Genomic DNA, 24,155 nt, shown 5'->3' with positions numbered 1-24,155 from the left:
AAACAACTTTATAGTGGTTACTCCCTCCCTCTGTTTCTCTCCCCAGGTAGGGAGAAGTAGGTCCAGTGGCTTGTGCTTCAGCGATGGCAAGTGCCACATCGACTACATCCTGGTTTACAGGAAGTCTGGTCCACAGTCGGAGAAGAGGGAAATATTTGAGCGCAACATCCGGGCCGAGGGCTTGCAGATGGAGAAGGAGGCGAGTACTACGGAGTATTACAGTAACATAGTATTACAGTAATAGTATATTATAGTATGACAGTATTACAGTAGTCACTGAAGCTCTGCCTTTCACTCATAAACCAATACAAATGTGCTGATGGCAAGTTTCATCCTCAAGCCTGTTTAAATGGAGCAGGGAAGCAATGTGCTGAGTGTGTGCTTTTGCATGTGTGTGAGAGGCTGACGCCTAGTGTGCTGACGCAGTAACATCAAGGTCATCATATGGAGCATTCAAAGAGACTATGCTTCTTCTCTCTTTTAACAGCATCATTTGCTGTCAGACTGCTTATGATGACAACAAGATGCAAGGCAGAATTCTGCTTGAAATTATCAGAGAATGCAGTACTGACTATATAACTGTGCTACTGGGATTTTGACGAAATCAAACTCACATAGTTTGGTATCTTTTAAAGATCCTAGTACAAACTATTCCGCAGCCATGACAGTGAATGCCTGTTAACTGTTCTGAGATCAGTCACAGGATATTGATGTCACAGGAAATGATGAGAGAGAAAAGAAAATCAATATTTCAACTGTCCCTTTCCTCTTTATGTCCAGTTATGAAGTCCATAAAGAAGATTAGTCCAAATGAGGACTAAAAGAGATCAAAATAATGTCATATCTACTGAAGCTCGATACATGTGTGGCAACATGATTTAGAATAGAAACATTTTCATTTAAAACATTAGATTTTATATTATTCACATTTTTGAATGTGCTAAGAAACTGTTCTAAGAAATAGTATCAACAGGACATAATACTTCTAATGCTGGGTCTTTTCCCCTCCAACAGTTGTCTGTGTGCAACAGTGATGTGATCTTCCTGAAGCTGCATGCTCCCTGGGAGGTGCTGTGTCGCTACGCAGAGCTTATGAACATTCGGATGCCGTTCAGGTGGGGAGGAGAACACACAGCCTCTGTAGTTCCAGACACTCACACACATAAATCACATCGACAAACAGGTTCCCACCACACACACTGCCTGTCTCTCTCTGTCTCGCTCTCTCTCTCTCTCTCTCACTGACTCTCTCTCTCTCACTGACTCTCTCTCTCTCACTGACTCTCTCTCTCTCTCACTGACTCTCTCTCTCTCTCACTGACTCTCTCTCAATTCAATTCAATTCAAGGGGCTTTATTGGCATGGGAAACATGTGTTAACATTGCCAAAGCAAGTGAGGTAGATAATATACAAAAGTCAAATAAACAATAAAAAATGAACAGTAAACATTACACATACAGAAGTTTCAAAACAATAAAGACATTACAAATGTCATATTATATATATATGCAGTGTTGTAACAATGTACAAATGGTTAAAGCACACAAGTTAAAGTAAATAAACATAAATATGGGTTGTATTTACAATGGTGTTTGTTCTTCACTGGTTGCCCTTTTCTGGTGGCAACAAGTCACAAATCTTGCTGCTGTGATGGCACACTGTGGAATTTCACCCAGTAGATATGGGAGTTTATCAAAATTGGATTTGTTTTCGAATTCTTTGTGGATCTGTGTAATCTGAGGGAAATATGTCTCTCTAATATGGTCATACATTGGGCAGGAAGTTAGGAAGTGCAGCTCAGTTTCCACCTCATTTTGTGGGCAGTGAGCACATAGCCTGTCTTCTCTTGAGAGCCATGTCTGCCTACGGCGGCCTTTCTCAATAGCAAGGCTATGCTCACTGAGTCTGTACATAGTCAAAGCTTTCCTTAAGTTTGGGTCAGTCACAGTGGTTAGGTATTCTGCCACTGTATACTCTCTGTTTAGGGCCAAATAGCATTCTAGTTTGCTCTGTTTTTTTGTTAATTCTTTCCAATGTGTCAAGTAATTATCTTTTTGTTTTCTCATGATTTGGTTGGGTCTAACTGTGCTGTTGTCCTGGGGCTCTGTGGGGTGTGTTTGTGTTTGTGAACAGAGCCCTAGGACCAGCTTGCTTAGGGGACTCTTCTCCAGGTTCATCTCTCTGTAGGTGATGGCTTTGTTATGGAAGGTTTGGGAATCGCTTCCTTTTAGGTGGTTGTAGAATTTAACGGCTCTTTTCTGGATTTTGATAATTAGTGGGTATCGGCCTAATTCTGCTCTGCATGCATTATTTGGTGTTCTACGTTGTACACGGAGGATATTTTTGCAGAATTCTGCATGCAGAGTCTCAATTTGGTGTTTGTCCCATTTTGTGAAATCTTGGTTGGTGAGCGGACCCCAGACCTCACAACCATAAAGGGCAATGGGCTCTATGACTGATTCAAGTATTTTTAGCCAGATCCTAATTGGTATGTTGAAATTTATGTTCCTTTTGATGGCATAGAATGCCCTTCTTGCCTTGTCTCTCAGATCGTTCACAGCTCTGTGGAACGATCTCACTGACTCTCTCTCTCTCTCTCTCTCTCTCACTGACTCTCTCTCTCTCTCTCTCTGACTCTCTCTCTCTCTCTCTCTCTGACTCTCTCTCTCTCTCTCTCACTGACTCTCTCTCTCTCTCTCTCTCTCACTGACTCTCTCTCTCTCTCTCTCACTGACTCTCGCTCTCTCTCTCTCTCACTGACTCTCGCTCTCTCTCTCTCTCACTGACTCTCGCTCTCTCTCTCTCTCACTGACTCTCGCTCTCTCTCTCTCTCACTGACTCTCGCTCTCTCTCTCTCTCACTGACTCTCGCTCTCTCTCTCTCTCACTGACTCTCGCTCTCTCTCTCTCTCACTGACTCTCGCTCTCTCTCTCTCTCACTGACTCTCGCTCTCTCTCTCTCTCACTGACTCTCGCTCTCTCTCTCTCTCTCACTGACGCTCTCTCTCTCTCTCTCACTGACTCTCGCTCTCTCTCTCTCTCACTGACTCTCGCTCTCTCTCTCTCTCTCACTGACTCTCGCTCTCTCTCTCTCTCTCACTGACTCTCGCTCTCTCTCTCTCTCACTGACTCTCGCTCTCTCTCTCTCTCACTGACTCTCGCTCTCTCTCTCTCTCACTGACTCTCGCTCTCTCTCTCTCTCACTGACTCTCGCTCTCTCTCTCTCTCACTGACTCTCGCTCTCTCTCTCTCTCACTGACTCTCGCTCTCTCTCTCTCTCACTGACTCTCGCTCTCTCTCTCTCTCACTGACTCTCGCTCTCTCTCTCTCTCACTGACTCTCGCTCTCTCTCTCTCTCACTGACTCTCGCTCTCTCTCTCTCTCACTGACTCTCGCTCTCTCTCTCTCTCACTGACTCTCGCTCTCTCTCTCTCTCACTGGCTCTCGCTCTCTCTCTCTCTCACTGACTCTCGCTCTCTCTCTCTCTCACTGACTCTCGCTCTCTCTCTCTCTCACTGACTCTCTCTTATATACTATGAATCTACAGTTATTTGCAATGCACTTTTATTTTCTGTATTTCTTCATGTTTGTTAGATAGAATCTGACCCCTCTAGAGCACTCTTACCATTCTAACACATTCGAGCACCGTGTGTTCCAGAGGCTTAAGTGACCTAGACTGCTAGACCGCCGCAGGCCACTGCAAGGCATTAATGCACTGAGACTTTTAATAGTTGATAATGTTGTGGGAGTTTTCAGGAGAAAAATCTACTACATGCATCGACGGTACAAGTTCATGAGTAGGTGAGTGCGAATTTATTTATTGGTTGAATTTTGGGGCACAGCCCTAATGTTAATGGTCTCTGGCTATGTTTGATGTGGTTTTGGGTTTTCTGTCACCATCCAGGATGGAGAAGAGAATCAACAGATTTCGAGGATGGCTGCCTCGCAAACCTATGAAGTTTGACAACAACGACCTCCCTGACCTGGAGGAGAACGAGAGCTTTACCGCCCCCTTCAGTCGCTCCAGAATACATCAGTGAGTGAGTGTGTGTGTGTGTGTGTCCACCACCAGTCTGGTATATGTTTTTTCCTCACTAACTTAAAGGTGAAAATGAATCAATGTCTTCCATCTTTAAACCACAATTCTTAGTTTTGGGTACCACATTTTTGCAGTGTAAACAAATGAACAAAATTTCCTTGTGGGTGTGGTCCAATTTTAGTGGCCTTTTTGGGGGGGCTCACAAGCGCCAGTCGAGGCAAAATGATATAGAATGCACTGAGATGACATCAGGCCAAAATGGTGTGCTTTTCAAAAGCTCAATAAATCCAACGGACTGGAACGGTCTAGAAGAAATATGATCTAGGATCCTTTTCTGTATCTATATTATGTTACAGTTTCACCATTCACAACAAAGACACGTTCTTCAACAACGCTACCAGGAGTCGCATCGTCCATCATATCTTGCAAAGGGTCAAATATGAGGAGGGCAAAGACAAAATGGGTGAGATTGTCATCGTCGTCTAACACAGTTACAAATGGCCTCTGGATAATACATTTACATTGTAGTCATTTAGCAGACGCTCTTATCCAGGGTGATTTACAGGAGCAATTAGGGTTAAGTGCCTTGCTCAAGGGTACATTGACAGATTTTTCACCTAGTCGGCTCAGAGATTCGAATCAGCGACCTTTCAGTTACTGGCCCAACGCTCCTAACCGGTAGGCTACCTGGCGCCTCTCCAAGTAGTACAAGTCCACTGCTAGATGTGTTCCACGTTTGAGATACAGCATGTCTCTGGTGTGTAGAGTTATTGACGGTGTCTTCATGTTCTTGTTTATGCTCCAGGGCTGAATCGTCTTTTGAGCAATAGTTCATACGAGGCAGCTTTTCCCCTTCATGAGGTAATGCACTGACACTTCACACATTGACTTGGAAGATAAATATCAATTGTAGGATCTTCCTTTGAGTCGGTTCACTACAGCGGGAAAATGATCCTGCGGCAACCGGAAATGTGAATTATTATTTTATTTATTTAATGGACATTTTTGTAGGGGTTGATACATTTTTCATAGGGACAAATCAAGTCTTATATTTCAAAGTGGAAATTACAAGCTTTCAAAGCATTTTTCAAACTCAAATACACTACAAGTTTGCATTTCCCGTCAGCAACAAAACGGTGATCAAATTAAGATCCTACATCTGTAGTTATAATAATGTGTTTGTGTGTGTGTTAACAGGGGAGCTACAGAAGTAAGAACTCCATCCGGACGCATGGGGCAGAGAACCACAGACACTTGCTGTATGAATGCTGGGCCTGGTGGGGGGTGTGGTACAAGTACCAGCCACTGGACCTCATAAGGTACAACACTGTGTTAACACTCCTGCTCTATAAGGACATCACAGATCTAATACAATGTATTATCTGCACCTTGCAGGTTGTCCTCAAACCTGCAAGCAATACAACTTCACCAGCCACATGTATTAAAGCCACATGAATTAATCAATGAAGGAGTGAATTTACTAGATCATTAAAAACGTATGAAGCCACAACATAATTTCAGTGGTGGTACATAATGACATGTTTGTCTCCTGGCGGTGTTGTCAGGCGGTATTTCGGGGAGAAAATTGGTCTCTATTTTGCCTGGCTGGGTTGGTACACTGGGATGCTGTTCCCTGCGGCGCTGGTTGGGCTCATGGTCTTCCTCTACGGCTGGTTCACCCTAGACCACTGCCAGGTCAGGTAATGTGAGCTCACCTAATACTCATTGGTCTTCTTTTTACCTCATTGTTTTACCTTAGTATTTTATACATATTTTATCCTTCACTATGTTTGGTCTTGTGTTCTTCCACTAGAAAAAATACCAAACAGACACATGCTTTACACTGGTGTAAATTTGGCCTTAGTCTGATAGAAGTCTATTACCAATGCTATCAATACCTTAGTTGTGTGGCAACACTGACACAGGCTGATAAATGCACTAAGAATTGATGAGTGTATGGAACCAGGCTAAAGGTTGTCTGTGATTCTCCAGTAAAGAAATCTGCCAGGCCACTGACATCATCATGTGCCCCATATGTGACGAGTACTGCCCCTACCTGAGACTCTCAGACAGCTGCATCTATGCCAAGGTGACTTCCGTACTACCATGTAGAGTATGTTAAACGTTTGCCCCAGACTGAGCACTGCTGACAAACATCAGGGCAGTTGTGGCTAATTCTGATCCTGGAGAGCCACTGTGTGTGATTCAAATGATTAACTAATGATGGTCATAAATTTAGACCACAATTATTTTGTGTTAGAGCTGGGCTGAAACAAAAGCCTGCGTACACTGCAGCACTCCAGGAACAGGGATTTTTGTCATATACTTTTTAAAACAATATTGCATTTTTTGACACATTTCCTCCAGAGCTATGCCACAGTAACATAAGTACAACACACTTAGCAAGGTAACCTTTTTACTTCACATTTTTTGTAATTTAGCAGACACTCTTATCTAGAGCAACTTGCAGTAGTGAATGAATACATTTTCATACTGGTCCCTCATGGGAATCAAACCCACAACCCTGGCGTTTCAAGCATCACGCTCTACCAACTGAGCTACACGGGACTACTTTGTGAGCTTGCTCTGGAAAATGTCTAACAAACAACCCTCCTTTGTAATCTTTCTATACAAATGTGACTACTTTATGTGTTTGTACTGAATTCATTTCTCTAAGCAATTGCTATTGATCTGTTTCTTGGTTTTAGGTCACCCATCTTTTTGACAACGGAGCAACAGTTTTCTTTGCTGTATTCATGGCTGTGTGGGGTGAGTTAGCATTTAGTATAAATACTATAGGTTCAATTTAAAACAAATATAATTTTATTGAAAAATAAAGTTTAAGAAGTAACTTACTCAACAGTTTTATGGATCAGCATTCCATGTTCACTATATTTAAGTGTCAGTATTTACAGTGAAGTGTTACATGGTTCTCCTCAGCATTGCACAAGATCCCAGGCAAAGGGTGTATAGGGAGAGTTAGTGCAGGGCCCAGCCTCCTCATCGTCATAGCAGCAGGGTCTAGGCAGGGAGGATTCAGCCACTTCTACGTCATAACGACAGTAAGCCGGTGGTTTCACACTCTTCAAGTCCTCTGGAAGTTGAATGATGGAGGAAGGGACTGAAACATGGAATACAGGTGTTATTAACATTGCCTCCAGTTTATTCAAATCAAAGGTCGCATTTCAACCTGCTTAACTTTTGATTTCAGAATGTAGGGAGATCGAAAGTGTTCAGTGGATTTGATAAAGCAAAAACAAGTTTTTGTCAAACTACATACTTGCCTTGGTCAGTTCATGGATCACTGCACTGTGTCAAGGCAACATCCCTGGAATAGGCCTACCTGTTGTGAGGAGCTTCCCTGTAGAGGGCAGGTTTTTAAGAGCCTGCTTTAGCCTCGTGTCAAAACTCCAGCACTTCAGCAGGCAGAACACAGCTAGGTAGAATTGCAGGCCAAACGCCAACAGAAGCGCTAGCCAAATGAAGACCTGGGCGGCTGTGTGAGAAGACAGGTGGGGAAAGAGTTAGTGAGATAAAGGAAGAGCGCAAAGCTGATAGACTGATGTAGAGGAAGGGATGATCAAATGTCTACAGTTTATCCAAAATGTCCCTGGGGAAATGGACCTAGATTAGACCTAGCACATCTGGACAAGCGCTCGTAATGGCCAGGGCCAAGCCCTTTGCAACATATAGCAAAGTAACCATACAGAAGTTGTAGACTGTAACCAGTGTGGTGGAAAAAGGCAGTCCAATCTCAAAATAAAAAAGCTTTATTACGAGCATGCATGCAAGGGAAAACCAACTTGACTCGCTATTTGTTCTCCACAGACATTTTATACAGACCAAGGATGGGGTGGGGTGTTTCACATGCCCTTCAAATGAGTCCGGTACTTCTGCTTATCACCACAGATAGTAGACTCTGAGAAAGACCAATCATATCAAGGACATGTCCACTCCCCCACACATCCTGGGACAACAGGAACACTGAAAGATTGTTTGACAGGAAATTACAACAGGGCAGTTTAGAAACAGTTCTAAAACAAACTAGTTATATTACATATCAGGGAACAGAACAACCTTAAAGACAAGACGAAGAACAGATTAAAAATCGAATTAAAAATCTAATTTCCTCTTCCACACCAGTCCTCTTCCATCTGTTTTCCAGAAACGTACACAACAGGCATGAACTATGGCTTTAATACACTGTAGATACCGGACTGTAAACTGCCAAAACACTAATCCATACTACCAGTCCTCTCTATTTTCCAGATAGTTCAAATGAGAAATACAAGTTGTGTCATGTTTCTTCTATTCTTCTCAGGTGACTTCCAAAGCTGAGGTGGTGAGTGCGCTGCCAGACTGTGCTCATTAAAATAGCTGTAACTCTTAGTTTTTCAATTATTGATTGCACTGCAAATTCAGACATTGTCTTCAGGGCTTATGGAAACCACTCTTATAAATGTCTTTGTCATTTTTCTTTTATGGTGAGCAATTTATGGTATAGAGGGATTTAACTTCAACATACATTGGATCAGGTATTCATTACACACTCTACATATAATACGGTACTGTAAGTCTACTATTTAAATTCAGTTTATCCAAGAAGAATGAATTGACCAACACAAACAATGGAGCAATGCTCCAAGGTGCATTCTAGGCTATTTTCAGATGCAATATATAGCACTTGATTTACAGTTGAAGTCGGAAGTTTACATTACACTTGGAGTCATTAAAACTCATTTTTCAACCACTCCCCAAATTTCTTATTAACAAACTAGTTTTGGAAAGTGGGTTAGGATATCTACTTTGTTTATGACACAAGTCATTTTTCCAACAATTGTTTACAGACAGATAATTTCACTTATAATTCACTGTATCACAATTCCAGTGGGTCAGAAGTTTACATACACTAAGTTGACTGTGCCTTTAAACAGCTTGGAAAATTCCAGAACATGATATCTTGGCTTTAGAAGCTTCTGATAGGCTACTTGACATAATTTCAGTCAATCGTAGGTGTACCTATGGATGTATTTCAAGGCCTACCTTCAAACTCAGTGCCTCTTTGCTTGACATCATGGGAAATCAAAAGAAATCAGCCAAGACCTCAGAAAAAAAATTGTAGACCTCCACAAGTCTGGTTCATCCTTGGGAGCAATTTCCAAACGCCTGAAGTTACTACGTTCATCTGTACAAACAATAGTATGCAAGTATAAACACCATGGGACCATGCAGCCGCCATACCGCTCAGGAAGGAGACTCGTTCTGTCTGCTAGAGATTAACGTACTTTGGTGTGAAAAGTGCAAATCAATCACAGGACAACAGTAAAGGACCTTGTGAAGATGCTGGACGACACATTTACAAAAGTATCTATATCCACAGTAAAACGAGTTCTATATCGACATAACCTGAAAGGCCGCTCAGCAAGGAAGAAGCCACTGCTCCAAAACTGCCATAAAAAAGCCAGACTATGGTTTGCAACTGCACATGGGGACAAAGATTGTACTTTTTGGAGAAATGTCCTCTGGTCTGATGAAACAAAAATCGACCTGTTTGGCCATAATGACCATCGTTATGTTTGGAGGAATATGGGGGTGGCTTGCAAGCCGAAGAACACCATCTCAACCGTGAAGCACGGCGGTGGCAGCATCATGTTGTGGGGTTGCTTTGCTGCAGGAGGGACTGGTGCACTTCACAAAATAGATAACATCATGAAGATGGAAAATTATGTGGTTATTGAAGCAAGATCTCAAGACATCAGTCAGGAAGTTTAAGCTTGGTCGCAAATGGGTCTTCCAAATGGACAATGACCCCAAGCATACTTCCAAAGTTGTGGCAAAATGGTTTAAGGACAACAAAGTCAAGGTATTGGAGTGGCCATCACAAAGCCCTGACCTCAATCCTATAGAACATTTGTGTGAAGAACTGAAAAAGCGTGTGCGAACAAGGAGGCCTACAAACCTGACTGTTACACCAGCTCTGTCAGGAGGAATGGGCCAAAATTCGCCCAACTTATTGTGGGAAGCTTATGGAAGGCTACCCGAAACGTTTGACTCAAGTTAAACAATTTAAAGACAATGCTACCAAATACTAATTGAGTTTATGTAAACTTCTGACCCACTGGGAATGTGATTTTAGAAATAAAAGCTGAAATAAATAATTCTCTACTATTATTCTGACATTTCACATTCTTAAAATAAAGTGGTGATCATAACTGACCTGACATTTTTTGATTAAATGTCAGGAATTGTGATACACCTTTGCCAAATACATTTAAACTCAGTTTATGTCAACTTCCGACTTCAGCTGTATGTGATTCACTCACCCGCCGTTGGCGTGGGTTCTGGCTGCCAGACCCAGACGTCTGACTGGGAAAGGTCCAGAGAGAAGCTGTCATTCTGGGGACAGCCCATCGATCTACTCCTTTACACTGGACCAGGACCAATCCAGAGAAGACAGAGACATTAGCATGTAGCGTCAACCACCAATTGCTTTAGATAACAACATTTTGGACTTGACAGAGGCTGTCATTCTTCATAAGAGCTTGTGACAGTAGGGTATGCATGTTTCTTCAGTGTAAGTTAGTAGCTATGGTTACTGATTGCATACTTCATGAGTCATGATTTTTGTCATACTGTTTTGAATGGTCACGTGTTGATCAGTGGTCGTTGTTTGTGATGGCTTTACTTAGGCATCGTGTACTTAAAGCTTGAATCCAGCGGTGAAACTGCCACATCCGTTTGCGATATTACAACAACAAAGACGTTACTTAAAACTTCTTGACGCACGGATCCCTTTAGCGGGATCATTTTCGTAAACAACCGCTGAATTGCAGAGCGCCAAATTAAAAAAAAATACTAAACATATTTATTTTCATGAAATCACAAGTGAAATATACCAAAACACAGCTTAGCTTGTTGTTAATCCACCTATCGTGTCAGATTTTGAAAATATGCTTAACAGCGAAAGCAATCCAAGCGTTTGTGAGTTTATCGATCACTAGACAAAACATTAAGAACACCTAGCAGCCATGTAGATTGGTCACGAAAGCCAGAAAAGCAATAAAATTAATCGCTTACCTTTGATGATCTTCGGATGTTTGCACTCACGAGACTCCCAGTTACACAAATGTTCCTTTTGTTCATAAAGATTTTTTTAATATCAAAATACCTCCATTTGTTTGGCGCATTATGTTCAGTATTCCACAGCCTAAGCAAGTCATCGAGGCTTGACGAAAATTCCATATAGTATCCGTAAAGGTCGTTAAACGTTTAAAATAATCAATCCTCAGGTTGTTTTTAACATCAATAATCGATAATATTTCAACCGGACTGTAAACTATTCAATACTGGAGAGAGAGAAAATGTTGAGCAACCAGTGTCGCGCGCAAGAACATGCTGACCAGACCGGACAAGTCGCGTGCGCGAGCGTCGCAAATTTTTTTGGGAAATCCATGTTATTCAATTATTGCACCCACACTGCTTGCGCGCGCCAACGAGCGTCTGCGAGCATCTGCGACACCAAGGGCTAAAATAGATGTTGTTCCTATTTCTGACGCAGATCGCGCTGCAAGTCCTGCCTCTCCCATCTCCTCATTGGTTTATAGAAGCAGGTACCCACGTGCCATCTCCTCATTGGTTATACCCACGTGGGTGACAGAAAGACGAACTTTGTTGCCTGTTGTCGTAGTAATACAATGAAAGTTTTAGATGCGATCACCATAAGTTCAAAGATGAAAAAGCCTGGAAGGAGGAGCGATGACTAGAAACGATTCGGTTGGCCGTTTTATGTGTGGATTAATTGTCGGAGTAGAGGTCCTTGTGCATTTCAGGTAAAATAACAACTCAATGTTTATATCCCAGGACAAATTAGCTAGCAACAGCAAGCTAGCTAAATAGGACAAATTAACATTAGCTAGCAAGTGCAAGCTAGCTAGCTAAATTGCCATACATGTTTAATGCTTTTCGACCTGTCCCCAAATTAATGTCATTGGTTCAGAGTTTGTTTTGATATTTTAACCTGCGTGTCGTGATCGCGTTTGGTGTGGGGGGAAAAAGAAATGTATGCACAATAGCGCACGATGGCGCACGCGCGCAGCCGGTTTGGGTTCCGTGTTGAGGGACATCCGTGTATCCACTGACGCGTTTTGATAAATCTCGCTCATTTTTCAAAATAAAAGCTTGAAACTGTGTCTAAAGACTGTTCACACCCTGAGGAAGCCACAGGAAAAGGAATCTGGTTGATATCCCTTTAAATGGACGAAAGGCAGGCAATGGAACAGGGATTTTTCAAAATGTAAGTCACTTCCGGGTTGGATTTCCTCAGGTTTTTGCCTGCAAAATCAGTTCTGTTATACTCACAGACAATATTTTTACAGTTTTGGAAACTTTAGAGTGTTTTCTATCCTACTCTGTCAACTATATGCATATTCTAGCATCTGGACCTGAGAAATAGGCAGCTTACAATGGGAACGTTATTGTTCCAAACATAAAAATTCTGCCCCCTAGCTTCAAGAGGTTTTAAAACAAATTGTTTTTTCCCCCTCGGCCATCTCTGCACGCGTGAGAGAACAGCAGAGTATGTACGATGCTGGATGCTTATTTCCTCAAAATAAGAACAATACGGGTGGGGTGTCCAGTGGTGCTGTTTCGCCTATTGTGAATTTTTTCCCTAATGTGTTATCTAACGTGTTATCTAATGTCTTAGCGAGATTCATGTATAGGTTAATGGGGTCAAATGAGCAAAAACGTTTTCTTTTTTTTGTGGGGGGAATTTTCATTGTTGGACATGAGACTGTAAAAAAGAAAACAGCTTTAGTTACTCTAATTTAAGAAATCTGTTCCCAAGTATTCTCCCGCATAATAGAGAGACATGACGTGATCATATACAAATGCAAGCAAGGTTTGAAATTATTGTTTAAGTCAAACAATCTGTTTGGGCAGTCTTTTTGCAATCTACAAATTATTTGTAATTATGTTCTAACCTCCTAACCATGCGCTGAAGAAAAAAACGGCCCGCGGCTGAATCTAGTTGATGATCCCTGCCATACAGTATCGTTGGACTGCCTGTAAATAAGTATAAAACACAACCTACCTGGGTTTGTCTGGAGAGCAGTGGATCTTGCTGCAGGGCCTTGCTGTTGTCCAACACGGACTATTTCTTGGCATTCACCTACAGTAGAATACCATTGAAATCGCTTCATTAACATTCCTCTGAAGTGTGCTCCCCTGCTGCTGGCTCTGCAGAAACATGTGCCTTTCCACCAAAAGAGACCGCTAGTCACTGGCCGGCATCACGCAACTGTCTGGAACTACTAAAACATGTGCCTTTGCATTCAGAGCTACTAGTTTAACTGATCTTAGTCCAGCCTCTGCAAAGAGAAATTGCTCTGATTGTCAAGTGACACACTGGTAAACAGATTGGCAATGGGTAACCCATCCAAAAGACCTTGTTCAGGAGAACCTTCCCTCTTTCTCCAGTGCTTTAAAGGCAGCAATGGCTTGTTGGTGAAATGACCTATTGTGACCATCCTAAATAGCTAAAAAAGTGAACAATTTTAGATAACTGAAGTAACAGTATGAATCCTGGCACCCAGCAACCCTGCTGCAAAATACTTGTATTATTGTCTTATCTGAATGTGGAGAACTTCTTGAAGTGATAATTTAATCATTTTGAGTCATGCAAAACAACCTTCCTTCAACATTGAATTTAAATGGTTCTTGTTTTTGGCAGCATTGCAAGAGATGGTTGAATTTAAAAGATTCTGTTTGTAATACATTGCCAACACTGTTTTATAGCTTGAACACAAGTGTACATATTTGTCCCACATTGAATATGACACATACTCACCTAGCCCTAACAACCCTCAAACACTAACCTAGTTGTGTATTTTAGCAACCGTGTTTCTCGAGTTCTGGAAGAGGCGGCGAGCGGTCCTTGCGTATGACTGGGACCTAATTGACTGGGAGGAAGAGGAGGTAAATATATCTTCATTGTAATCAGCATCATCAAATTAGAAATAATCTCCCAGGCATAACGTGTGTGTTTCTTTCAAGAAGATCTTTTCAGATACATTTTTATTTTTTTACATTTCTTATAAGATTTTAACAATCATACCATGAAGGTCCTAGGGACGTTCCACTTTGCTGAAATATACAACATATTACAAGAGGGAGCATTGCCTTGAGATTCCCACTCGGGTTATGACTAGGTTTGAGTAGCGGGAACTGGGTTACTGAGATTTTCCACTCAAACCCAATCCCTTTTCTCTGGATAACTAACAGCAAGAAACCGGTAAATTATTTCTATGAACAGCATGATGTGAAATATAACTGTTAAGATTTAGACATATAATTTATCGAGTCTATGGCCTTCTCTCTGCTATCACAAATCTCCATGATCAATGCTCACGTTGGGGACATACAACCCACCTCAGTATGGAGCACAGAATTGTTTTCTTTTTTTTTATGTTGAGGTACATTCATGTAATATATTTTTTTAAACACCCCCTTTCTAAATTTAGGGTTTTAAATTGAATAACAAAAATATATACATTCTGCCCACTTATTTTCCTTCCAAATGTGTTTGCCAGTTTTGCACATATCTAAATATTACCAAACGGGGTGGTTATACGCTAATACACACGTCACACAACATTAGGGGAAATATTATGAAAGGTGTGTGTATATAGGTGTAAGCCTACTAATTATAGAAATGTAAAATAGGCCTTACTACATACATTTTTTTCAATCAAATTCACTTACTTATACTTTTAACTTTGTAGGCTGCATGTCCTGCACCAGCATAACAGTTTATCTCCCAGCTTCATGGTTTGAGCGATGTCCATATAATACAGTGACATAGTCCACACGCAAAAAATTAAACACTTTGAATGACACTTCCAGTTTTGGCGGGAAATACTGGGGTGACGTGAGAGAACTTGGGAAGGTTGAACACCAGACGGGCTGCGGCGTTCTGGCCGCAGCCCAGAATGTTTTATTGACCTCAGGTTATTGACCTCAGGTTATGACACTCTGCTGTGTTCTTGAAATACCCACAGTTATGCGTTCTACAGCGGTTTCAAGAAATCCAAGGAGACGTGTCATGATCACATTCCTAGAACATTTTGCAGGCGTTTGCAGAACATTCTGGGAGCGTTTGTGGCTCAGCCAGCTTTCTGTGTGCTGCAGGAGGAAATCCGTCCCCAGTTTGAGGCCAAATATTCCAAAAAGGAGAGGATGAACCCCATATCTGGAAAGCCTGAGCCGTACCAGGCCTTTACAGACAAGTACAGCCGACTCATCGTCTCAGCTTCTGGAATCTTCTTTATGGTAAGTCCCTGGAGTAGGTATAGTGAATATTTCATAATAAATCAATTTGAGTAGGCACAGATTCATTAAAATGGTTTGCATGTTGCCTCATGCTTGCCGCTTGTTGAACTAGTTTCCCACTGTTTTTTTTTTTATTTCATTCAAATCTTCAGTAAGTGGCCCATGCAGGAATCAAACCCACAACTGTGATGTTGCAAGCAAGCAAGCTAACTCAAGCCAGTGAGCTATCGAATTTGCCTTGTTGCTATCGGTGTGTCTGACCGGAATGTTTTATTGACCTCAGATACTGGTGGTGATCGCTGCCGTCTTCGGCATCGTGATTTACCGCGTGATCACAGTCAGCACTTTTGCCGCCTTCGGCTGGGCTCTCATCAGGAATAACTCTCAGGTGGCCACCACCGGCACAGCCGTGTGCATCAACTTCTGCACCATCATGCTCCTCAATGTGGTAAGGGCTTTGTTGAGAAATGCATTTAGGATTATGAGATTAAAAAAGTGCCATATATATATATATATATATATATATATATATATATATATATATATATATATATATATATATATATATATACACACACATACATATATATACACACACATACATATATAGCACGCACACACTGAGTGTACACAACATTAGGAACACCTGCTCCACCCAAAGGACATCCAGCCAATAACAAACCAGTGGTTAAAAACGGGTCATTGATGACGGGACAAAGGAGGCTGACACAAGTTGTGCAGAGCAGCAGACGGGCTACAGTTAGTCAACTGACAGTCCAGTACAACATTGGTGCCCAAAAACACACAAAAGAATGCACAACTCGTCGTACCTTGACACGAATGGGGTATGGCAGCCGACAACCTTACAGAGTTCCACTTCTTTCAGCAAAAAACAAGAAACTGTGGTTGCAGTGGGCTAAGCAACGAAGACACTGGAGAATTGGAAAAACATTGCCTGGTCTTATGAATCCTGGTTCCTGCTGTTTCACACTGATGTATGTCAACATTGCAGGCTGGTGGTGATGGTGTGGGGTGTGTTTTCATGGCACACATTAGGCCCCTTGATAAAAGTGGAGCAACATTTGAATGCCAAAGGATATCTGAACATCATTGCCAATCAGGTGCATCCCTTCATGGCAGCAGCGTATCCGCCTGCGAATAGATTTTTAACAGCAGGATAATGCCCCATGCCACAAGGCTAGGATTGTCCAGAAATGGTTCCACAAACATGAATGAATTCAGCTTACTGCAGTGGCCTGCCCAGTCATCAGATCTCAATCCAATTGAGCATCTGTGGGATGAGATGGAACAAGCTATTTGGAGTAGAGATCCACTACCAGCAATTCATGGGGGAATCATAGGAGTCAACATGGGCCAGCATCCCTGTGGAACGCTTTCGACGCCTTGTTCATGACCTGATGAATTGAGGCTGTTCCTTGGGCAAAGGGGGTTGCAACTCAATATTAGGAAGGTGTTCTTAATGTTTTGTACACAGTGTATATTAATGTCTATTAGTGGTGAAACCCTAATGTCGTGTAGCGCTTTTTGATATAGTTAAATACAGTTGCGCTCAAAATGTTGCTAAAAATGGATCCTAACGCCCTTCAATGTCATGACGTATCGCGTTTTATCTACAACAGCATGAGAATCATGAGAATCAAGAGAATCATGGAAAACAAACCCTATTAACTGGTCACCTTGTTTTTTTCAGTTGTATGAAAAAGTTGCCCTTCTGCTCACCAATTTAGGTAAGCTACAACTGTTCCTCCATCTGTCATCATGCTGTAACATGCCCTCCTCAGAGGTAATTACAGTCAATATAATGCAGGGGCTGTCATTTTATACACACCCTCTCTCTTTCTGTCTCCCTCTTTTCTTTCTCTATTTTAATTTTATTCTCTATTTTCTCTCTCTTTCTGTTTCTCTGTCTCTCCCTCTGTTTCTGTATCCACAGAGCAGCCAAGGACTGAGTCCGAGTGGGAGAACAGCTTCACCCTGAAGATGTTCCTGTTTCAGTTTGTCAATCTCAACAGCTCTACCTTCTACATAGCTTTTTTCCTGGGCAGGTGAAGAAACATCTCTACTTCATGGTGTAAATTGTAATACCCGGCTATATTTCATAGAGATTAGTTAGTAAAATGATGTGACCACCTTTGTCAGGTTCACTGGTCGGCCAGGAGCCTATATACGCCTCATTAACCGCTGGAAACTGGAAGAGGTGAGTGAACTTGTATGTTTTTCATTAGGCTTTTCAAATGTGTTCAATGTGGAAAATTTATAGTGGAAAGTACTCTCGTGGACAGATGCACATAACAAAAATGGTAGTAGCATCTAACGACAGACTGTGGGATGCCACTACGAATTAGAAACTTTGTTCCAGTACGTAGATTTTTCATCGCTGATCACATCACAATTTCGCAGGTGCTCGCATCTTTCGAATTTAGGAAGTGGAGGGGACAATTTGTCCCGTAGACTTGCCAGAAACTGTCTGAGAGTTTCAGTTTAGAGGGGTGGAGATTTCACTAATCTCTTTAGTATATTTCCTAACACGTCTCCGCACAGAACTGAATTGAATTTATGCCGTCCCAGATTTAAGTGGAAAGTAGCTTGGAGCACTGTACTCTCACTCAAACCTCTGTGTTATGAACCAGAAAATTAGAGTTAGGGTGCAGGGTTACTGGATAGTTATTTGAAGAGTTGTTGATTGAATAAAGTTTCAGCACTGTTTCCCCTTTCTGTGCAGTGCCATCCCAGTGGTTGTTTGATAGATCTCTGCATGCAGATGGGTATCATCATGGTGCTCAAGCAGACCTGGAACAACTTCATGGAGCTGGGCTACCCGTGAGTATGGCCTGGCTTAGCCAATTAGACGCAACTAGCGCCTAGGGTGTCATCTCCACCAGTCACCCCCCGTGACTTTATTGTTTGTCAGGCTGATCCAGAACTGGTGGACGCGGCGAAGGCTGAGGCAGGAGCACGGCCCCAACGCCAAGGCCAGCTTCCCGCAGTGGGAGAGGGACTACAACCTGCAGCCCATGAATGCCTACGGACTGTTTGACGAATACCTGGAGATGAGTATGTGCCCTTTGACCCTGAGCCAACGTTTAAAGCAACTGTCCAATGAAAATCTCACTTTTAAAACTTAATATTCTGTAAACTCATACCCAAATAATGTTGTTGACTCATCCTATACTCGTATTTGTGGCCAAAGCATACATTGGAGAAAAAAACACTTTTAAAAAACACCTCAAACAGACCGTTTAAAAAATTGCTTGCTATTTCCACATAGAGGATGATGTCATCCTCCTGGCCAATCAGTTGGTCTACTCATATAAAAAAATGTTTTTACCAGCGTACACCCACACCTTTCTGTTGTTAGGCCACAACGTTCCAATACAAAAAAGCTGCTTTTTAACATACTTAAGTACCATTTTTTGGATGAAAAATATTTCACTCATATTGTAATTTGTTCTAGGTTATATTCCATAGAAATCTGGAAACACTGGACAGTTACTTTAAAATGCAAATCATTTCTATCTCACTATCAATCAATTGACCAATCAGAAGAAATCAGTGTGGCTCGAGCGATATAGACCTGAGTGAGCAACCAAGTAAGCCACTGCTCTGCATTGAGAACACAGAGTCATTGCCGTCATCATCTTGTATACAGTTAATACACAAGTGCAGAAAACATAGCCAACTCCTCTGTGTAAGATGGGTGTAAAAATGTGTTGATGTTGTCATCGATAGATCCTGTTCTTTCTGTTTGTCCCATTCCCATCAGTGGTGCTCATACTGTTCTGTTTGTTATGTTCACACGCTTTGACTAGAAATGGCTCAATTGTAGACAATGTGGAATGATTTGGACATGAAATGCTAAACATGTTAATTTTGGGGATATTGAGTTAGATTGGTCTTTGGACAAAAAAAACACAATGTTAGAATTTGGGACTTGTGGCCAGGTATATAATACCAAAGGATTGATTGATGTCTAACCTTATCTCTAGACGTCTTACAGTGGAAGGAAAACAATGTACATGTGTCTATTGGGTGAACCATTTCCTTAAACAATTTGGGTAACACTTTACACAGGGTTCTTATTACTGTGTAATTATTCCTGTGAGTACAGTGTAATTATTCCTGTGAGTACAGTGTAATTATTCCTGTGAGTACAGTGTTACAAGAATTTTAATTACTCATTGTTACACTCCGACTTAGAGCAGCACAACTAACCCTAGCAGCACCCCTAGACGTAACCATTAGTTACGCTAACAGTAAGTACAGTGTAGCAATGACTAATTACAATTGTTTTTGCACTGCTTACAATAATAATTCAACAGTAATAAGAGTAGTGTAATGTAAATTGTTAATAAGTTGAGAGAACCTATTGGTCAGATGTGGGACACCAACTCCGTTGTCATTTTTCCCTGATTGCCTGATTGCTTGCAGTGAACATGAAAGGTACTGTAGAACAAAATGTTGTTTACTAGTTAGGTCATGAATGCATGTGCCAAATATGTTTATTGCGCTCCTTGCCATCATATTCTGCTTTGCCAGGCAAACTGCACATGGAGAGGAGAAAGACCATGAATATTAGCTTATGACCTAATTACATCTATAGAAAAAAGATTTCCACTGGGCAAAACAGTGTCCTATAAGGGGCTGCGGGTGGTTCTGCAGTGGGCAAAGTGCTGGTGTTAGTGGCAACTTTTTCTCCAGGCTGCCAAAACAATAACACACCTGACTACAGTCTATTGATGACTATAGATCACCTCAGAGGATGTTGATTAACCTAGCTAGTTACTGGGTGGTGGAAATGACCTTTCAGTCTGAGAGATTCCAGACTGAAATACAGCCTACTTGAATAAGTGGCCAGTTCATAGATTAAACGTCACAGGGCCCACAAGGCTAAAAACACCTGTAATAAGAATACAGAATTTCTAACAATTTATACCAGTATTACAAATGACCCGGGAATGTAATTGACCAAGTAACCACTGGTGTAAAGAATGAGTGGTTATGACCTGTGTATGATGTCATTATTGAAAAGTTAACTGATTTATAATGCGTTGCAATTCTCCATGTGAAATGTCCATATCAAGCTCTTCACCTTTACAGGAATGACATCCTCTAAAACGGCATGCAGCCTCTGCCAACTTGACTAACTAGGAGAGATCATTATTGAAATGTCATCATTTCACTATTTTATAATCCTATAATACAGTCTGATATTTAAGAACTGTTGAGTAAAAACCGGACCATGTTTGGACAGTAAGATCTCTAACCTGCTCTTGTTACATTCTAGAATAAGTTGATCTACATGACTGATTTATCCTCTTTGCCCCCCTGGGGAGCTGGAGGTCGAAAGGTTAACCATAAACTAGCACTCGTACAGTGTTTGCTCATGTAAACCATTATATACATGCCATGTACTGTATATATCATGTTTACATTTATTTACCATCAATGTGAATGCTGGTAAATATGAATCATTAATGTCTACATATATTTTCCAAGTGTATATTGAAGGAAGAGTCTGCCCCAAAACTATCTTTTGGTATTGTTTAATTAGTTTGAGGTGGAGTTGTCCTTTAAGTATGATTATGTGAGGTATACATAAAGCAGGCACATGCCATGTATTAATCACACAATGGTTGCTTGAAGCATTTCTCCTACATGTGTTTGGTGTAGACAGATTTATGTATGACAATGTCAGATGACCGTGACATTTATGACAATGACAGATCAGTGTAACGCTTAGGCTAGGATTCCGTGGTTGCACACAGCATGCAGCTATATCCACATGCATGCGTCACTGTTTATTTTAACCCATAATGCTATTTTAACCCATAATGCTGCATAGATCCATTATGTGGTGTCTCTGTAGGCTTTTTGAATGCTGATTTCTATTTACGCCCGATGTACTGTGACTTCCTTGGCGAGGCTCTTCACGAAGCACAAAATCAAATGGCTAACTTTATCCTGTGAAATGCCCACACGCACTGACATACAGTAACAATTGCGACATTGAATGGTATAACCTCAAATCATATTGGCCTTTCTGAGTGAATATGGCTTTGGGGTGGCCATCTGTACAAAATGTAATGGGGTTTTTGAATGGGGTTTTGAATAGGACTACTGGTGACGCTTTACTCTCTGTGTCTGTGTGTTTCAGTCTTACAGTTTGGCTTCACCACCATATTTGTGGCAGCTTTCCCCCTGGCCCCGCTCCTGGCCCTCCTCAACAACATCATTGAGATCCGCCTGGACGCCTACAAGTTTGTCACTCAGTGGCGGAGACCCCTGCCCTCTCAAGCCAAAGACATAGGTTAGGCTCATCTTCCGGTCTGACAATCCCCTATTGTAGGGCCATTTTCAAAGGAACGCAAAACATGCCATATAGACGTAATTATTTTACGCCAACACCGTGCCTCAGCTATTTTCACTTAATGGAACCCTATTTCATTAGTTTCAGCACAGACAGATGATTTTAGCCGGCCAGTCTATTATGCTTTATACTTTTGGAATAATTTTCATACCCTTTTATAAGTATTCTTTGAAGTCCTGACAGGCTGCTTGCTGGTGAACTGTAATAAATCATTTGCATCGGAGCAAGAACATTGTTATTTTCCCTCCAGGGATCTGGTACGGCATTCTGGAGGGCATCGGTATCTTGTCCGTCATCACCAACGCCTTTGTCATCGCCGTCACCTCCGACTTCATCCCACGCCTTGTATACGCATACAAGTACGGCCCGTGTGCCGGGCAGGGCCGGGCCGGGGAGAGGTGAGCGAGCCTGCCCACAGTGACCACACAGGCAAAGTGTCTGCCTTTGACATGTATTCTGGCATCACAACGTCAAACCACTGACATTTTATTGTTTCCTGTCCAGGTGCATGATGGGATATGTGAACGCCAGTCTATCGATGTTCAGAGTGTCTGATTTTGAGAACACGTCCGTGCCCAGGACAGATGGATCGGATACGTTTGGAGAAGCAGTGAAGTACTGCAGGTAGGTTTGGTGACCAAAGAGAGTCTTGGTATGGTTGGGCTTGTTTGAACAGAAAAGTCATAACTTTTGACCCCCCAGGTACCGTGACTACAGAGAGCCCCCAGACTCGCCCGGTGAGCCATACTCCTACACGCTGCAGTTCTGGCATGTCCTGGCCGCACGGCTGGCCTTCATCATAGTCTTCGAGGTTAGTTTGTACAGTTCATTCCATTCAACAAAACCATAACACAATATTCAGCCAAGATGATTCTGTAATTACTGTACTATTGGTGTTGTTCTTTTGTAGCACATGGTTTTCACCATCAAGAACCTGATCGCCTACCTGATCCCAGACCTGCCCAAGGACTTGCGGGACCGCATGCGGCGGGAGAAGTACCTGATCCAGGAGATGATGTACGAGGCCGAGCTAGAGAGACTGCAGAAGGAGAAAAAGAAGAATTACAGGGCCCATCATAACGCATTGCTCTGAATGCACAAACAGGTGATAAATAACTACACTGCACTGAAGGGACCAGCACGGAATACTGACAGGCAATCTATAAGTTTGCAGGCTGCAGAGTGTGGCGCATAGGAATTACATTTATATATAGGAAGAATAACTCACCTGTATGACCAATGTGTAGCACCACTCATCTGGGTGAAGCACAGCTGTCATTTTATGCCTGAACGCTCAACACACATCAGCTATCGAAGTAAGATTTGCCAATTGAAGCACGGGAAGACAAGGGACCAGGTTGTGCAAGGAAGCGAAATAAGTAAATAAAATAAAGTAATGTCCTATTTGTTCCTGTTGTCTAGAAGTTCCACTACTGTTGTGATTATCTACTGACACTCTCTCTATGACTCCACAGGTCATGCTGGTGTCCATTTTTGCTCGGTGGCGTTGTGTGTGGGAATGACAGAGAACTGGCTGCATGCACGCCAGGGACTGTCCTGCCTGTCTGCGTCTCTCACTGGACCAGGTGAGCGCCCCCAAGAGGACCGTCCAACAAACCTGCATTCAGCATGCTCCTCGCCATGGTGTTCAAACGTACTGTACGTCATTTTGAATCCGAGAGGCCAGTGGGTGAGGGGAAAAAAGAGGACATACATTGGAACATTTGACAATATGGGTTTACTACTTTTTTCCAGATTGCTCCTTCCACTTTGGACTCACAACTGTACATTTCTTCAAAACCTGAATGTAGATTTCAAAGAAACACAAAAAACAAACTTTTGCAGTTCTATTGTCACAACTTAAAAAAAGTAATCCGTGCGGTTGAATGACAAACCCTGTTTACAATCCTAGTCTTTTTATTTTGAGGACAAACTCATGAGGAATCATGATTAATTGCTTTTACAAGGTTGTAAAAGCAATTCATGTTCTCTGCTTACGTTGTGTGCTGCTTACAATGTTATTTTGAAACGTTCCTTCAGATCTGTGTTAGTGAACGCAGACTGCTCAAACATCCAATGCCTTCCTTTACAATGGATACTAATAACAAGAGTAATAAAAATTCATATTTGTTACAAACCGGTTTTGTAATTGTCCAATTTGCACTTTGATGTAATTTTAAAACCGTTTCACATGTTTCCATCTGACAGAACGTTCCACTATGAGAATCTCCATGGAGGTTAGCACGTCCTTAGCGGGTAGGTCAGGTTGTCAGAACACAGTATGCATCACTAACACTGATGTCTCCTCCAGCTCGTTTAGAGGCTGCCCACTAAGTAACTGTAGCTGCAGCTACTGTCTGTCTCTAGTGTCTAGTGTGGTAACACATGATTCCCCCTCTGC

At 41.9% G+C, this 24,155-nt stretch overlaps 1 protein-coding gene across 5 annotated transcripts in view; it reads left to right on the top strand.

Moving 5' to 3' along the window:
• LOC129865103 (anoctamin-4-like) overlaps nt 1–23,891 on the top strand; it is a 44,079-nt gene extending 20,188 nt beyond the window's left edge. For 3 of the 5 annotated variants that reach the window (XM_055937592.1, XM_055937590.1, XM_055937593.1), the window contains 24 exons: nt 47–199; nt 1,015–1,115; nt 3,756–3,800; nt 3,904–4,035; nt 4,395–4,501; nt 4,844–4,899; nt 5,236–5,357; nt 5,604–5,738; nt 6,031–6,127; nt 6,747–6,807; nt 13,931–14,013; nt 15,226–15,366; nt 15,650–15,814; nt 17,078–17,114; nt 17,321–17,432; nt 17,527–17,584; nt 18,110–18,207; nt 18,299–18,441; nt 21,542–21,694; nt 22,005–22,152; nt 22,259–22,378; nt 22,457–22,565; nt 22,665–22,859; nt 23,230–23,891. In XM_055937592.1, the coding sequence (XP_055793567.1) occupies nt 47–199; nt 1,015–1,115; nt 3,756–3,800; nt 3,904–4,035; nt 4,395–4,501; nt 4,844–4,899; nt 5,236–5,357; nt 5,604–5,738; nt 6,031–6,127; nt 6,747–6,807; nt 13,931–14,013; nt 15,226–15,366; nt 15,650–15,814; nt 17,078–17,114; nt 17,321–17,432; nt 17,527–17,584; nt 18,110–18,207; nt 18,299–18,441; nt 21,542–21,694; nt 22,005–22,152; nt 22,259–22,378; nt 22,457–22,565; nt 22,665–22,847 (2,559 nt within the window). In that variant the 3' untranslated portion in view covers nt 22,848–22,859; nt 23,230–23,891. Of the gene's footprint in view, nt 1–46; nt 200–1,014; nt 1,116–3,755; nt 3,801–3,903; nt 4,036–4,394; nt 4,502–4,843; nt 4,900–5,235; nt 5,358–5,603; nt 5,739–6,030; nt 6,128–6,746; nt 6,808–13,930; nt 14,014–15,225; nt 15,367–15,649; nt 15,815–17,077; nt 17,115–17,320; nt 17,433–17,526; nt 17,585–18,109; nt 18,208–18,298; nt 18,442–21,541; nt 21,695–22,004; nt 22,153–22,258; nt 22,379–22,456; nt 22,566–22,664; nt 23,134–23,229 lie in introns of all 5 variants that reach the window. The other 2 variants (XR_008761317.1, XM_055937591.1) reach the window with 2 other exon arrangements.
• The last annotated feature ends 264 nt before the right edge of the window (nt 23,892–24,155 follow it).

The sequence above is a fragment of the Salvelinus fontinalis genome, chromosome 11 (genome assembly GCF_029448725.1).
Source record: "Salvelinus fontinalis isolate EN_2023a chromosome 11, ASM2944872v1, whole genome shotgun sequence".
Classification (NCBI taxonomy): domain Eukaryota; kingdom Metazoa; phylum Chordata; class Actinopteri; order Salmoniformes; family Salmonidae; genus Salvelinus; species Salvelinus fontinalis.
Note: the sequence above shows the minus strand (reverse complement) of the source record. Positions and strands in the feature narration are given on the sequence as shown.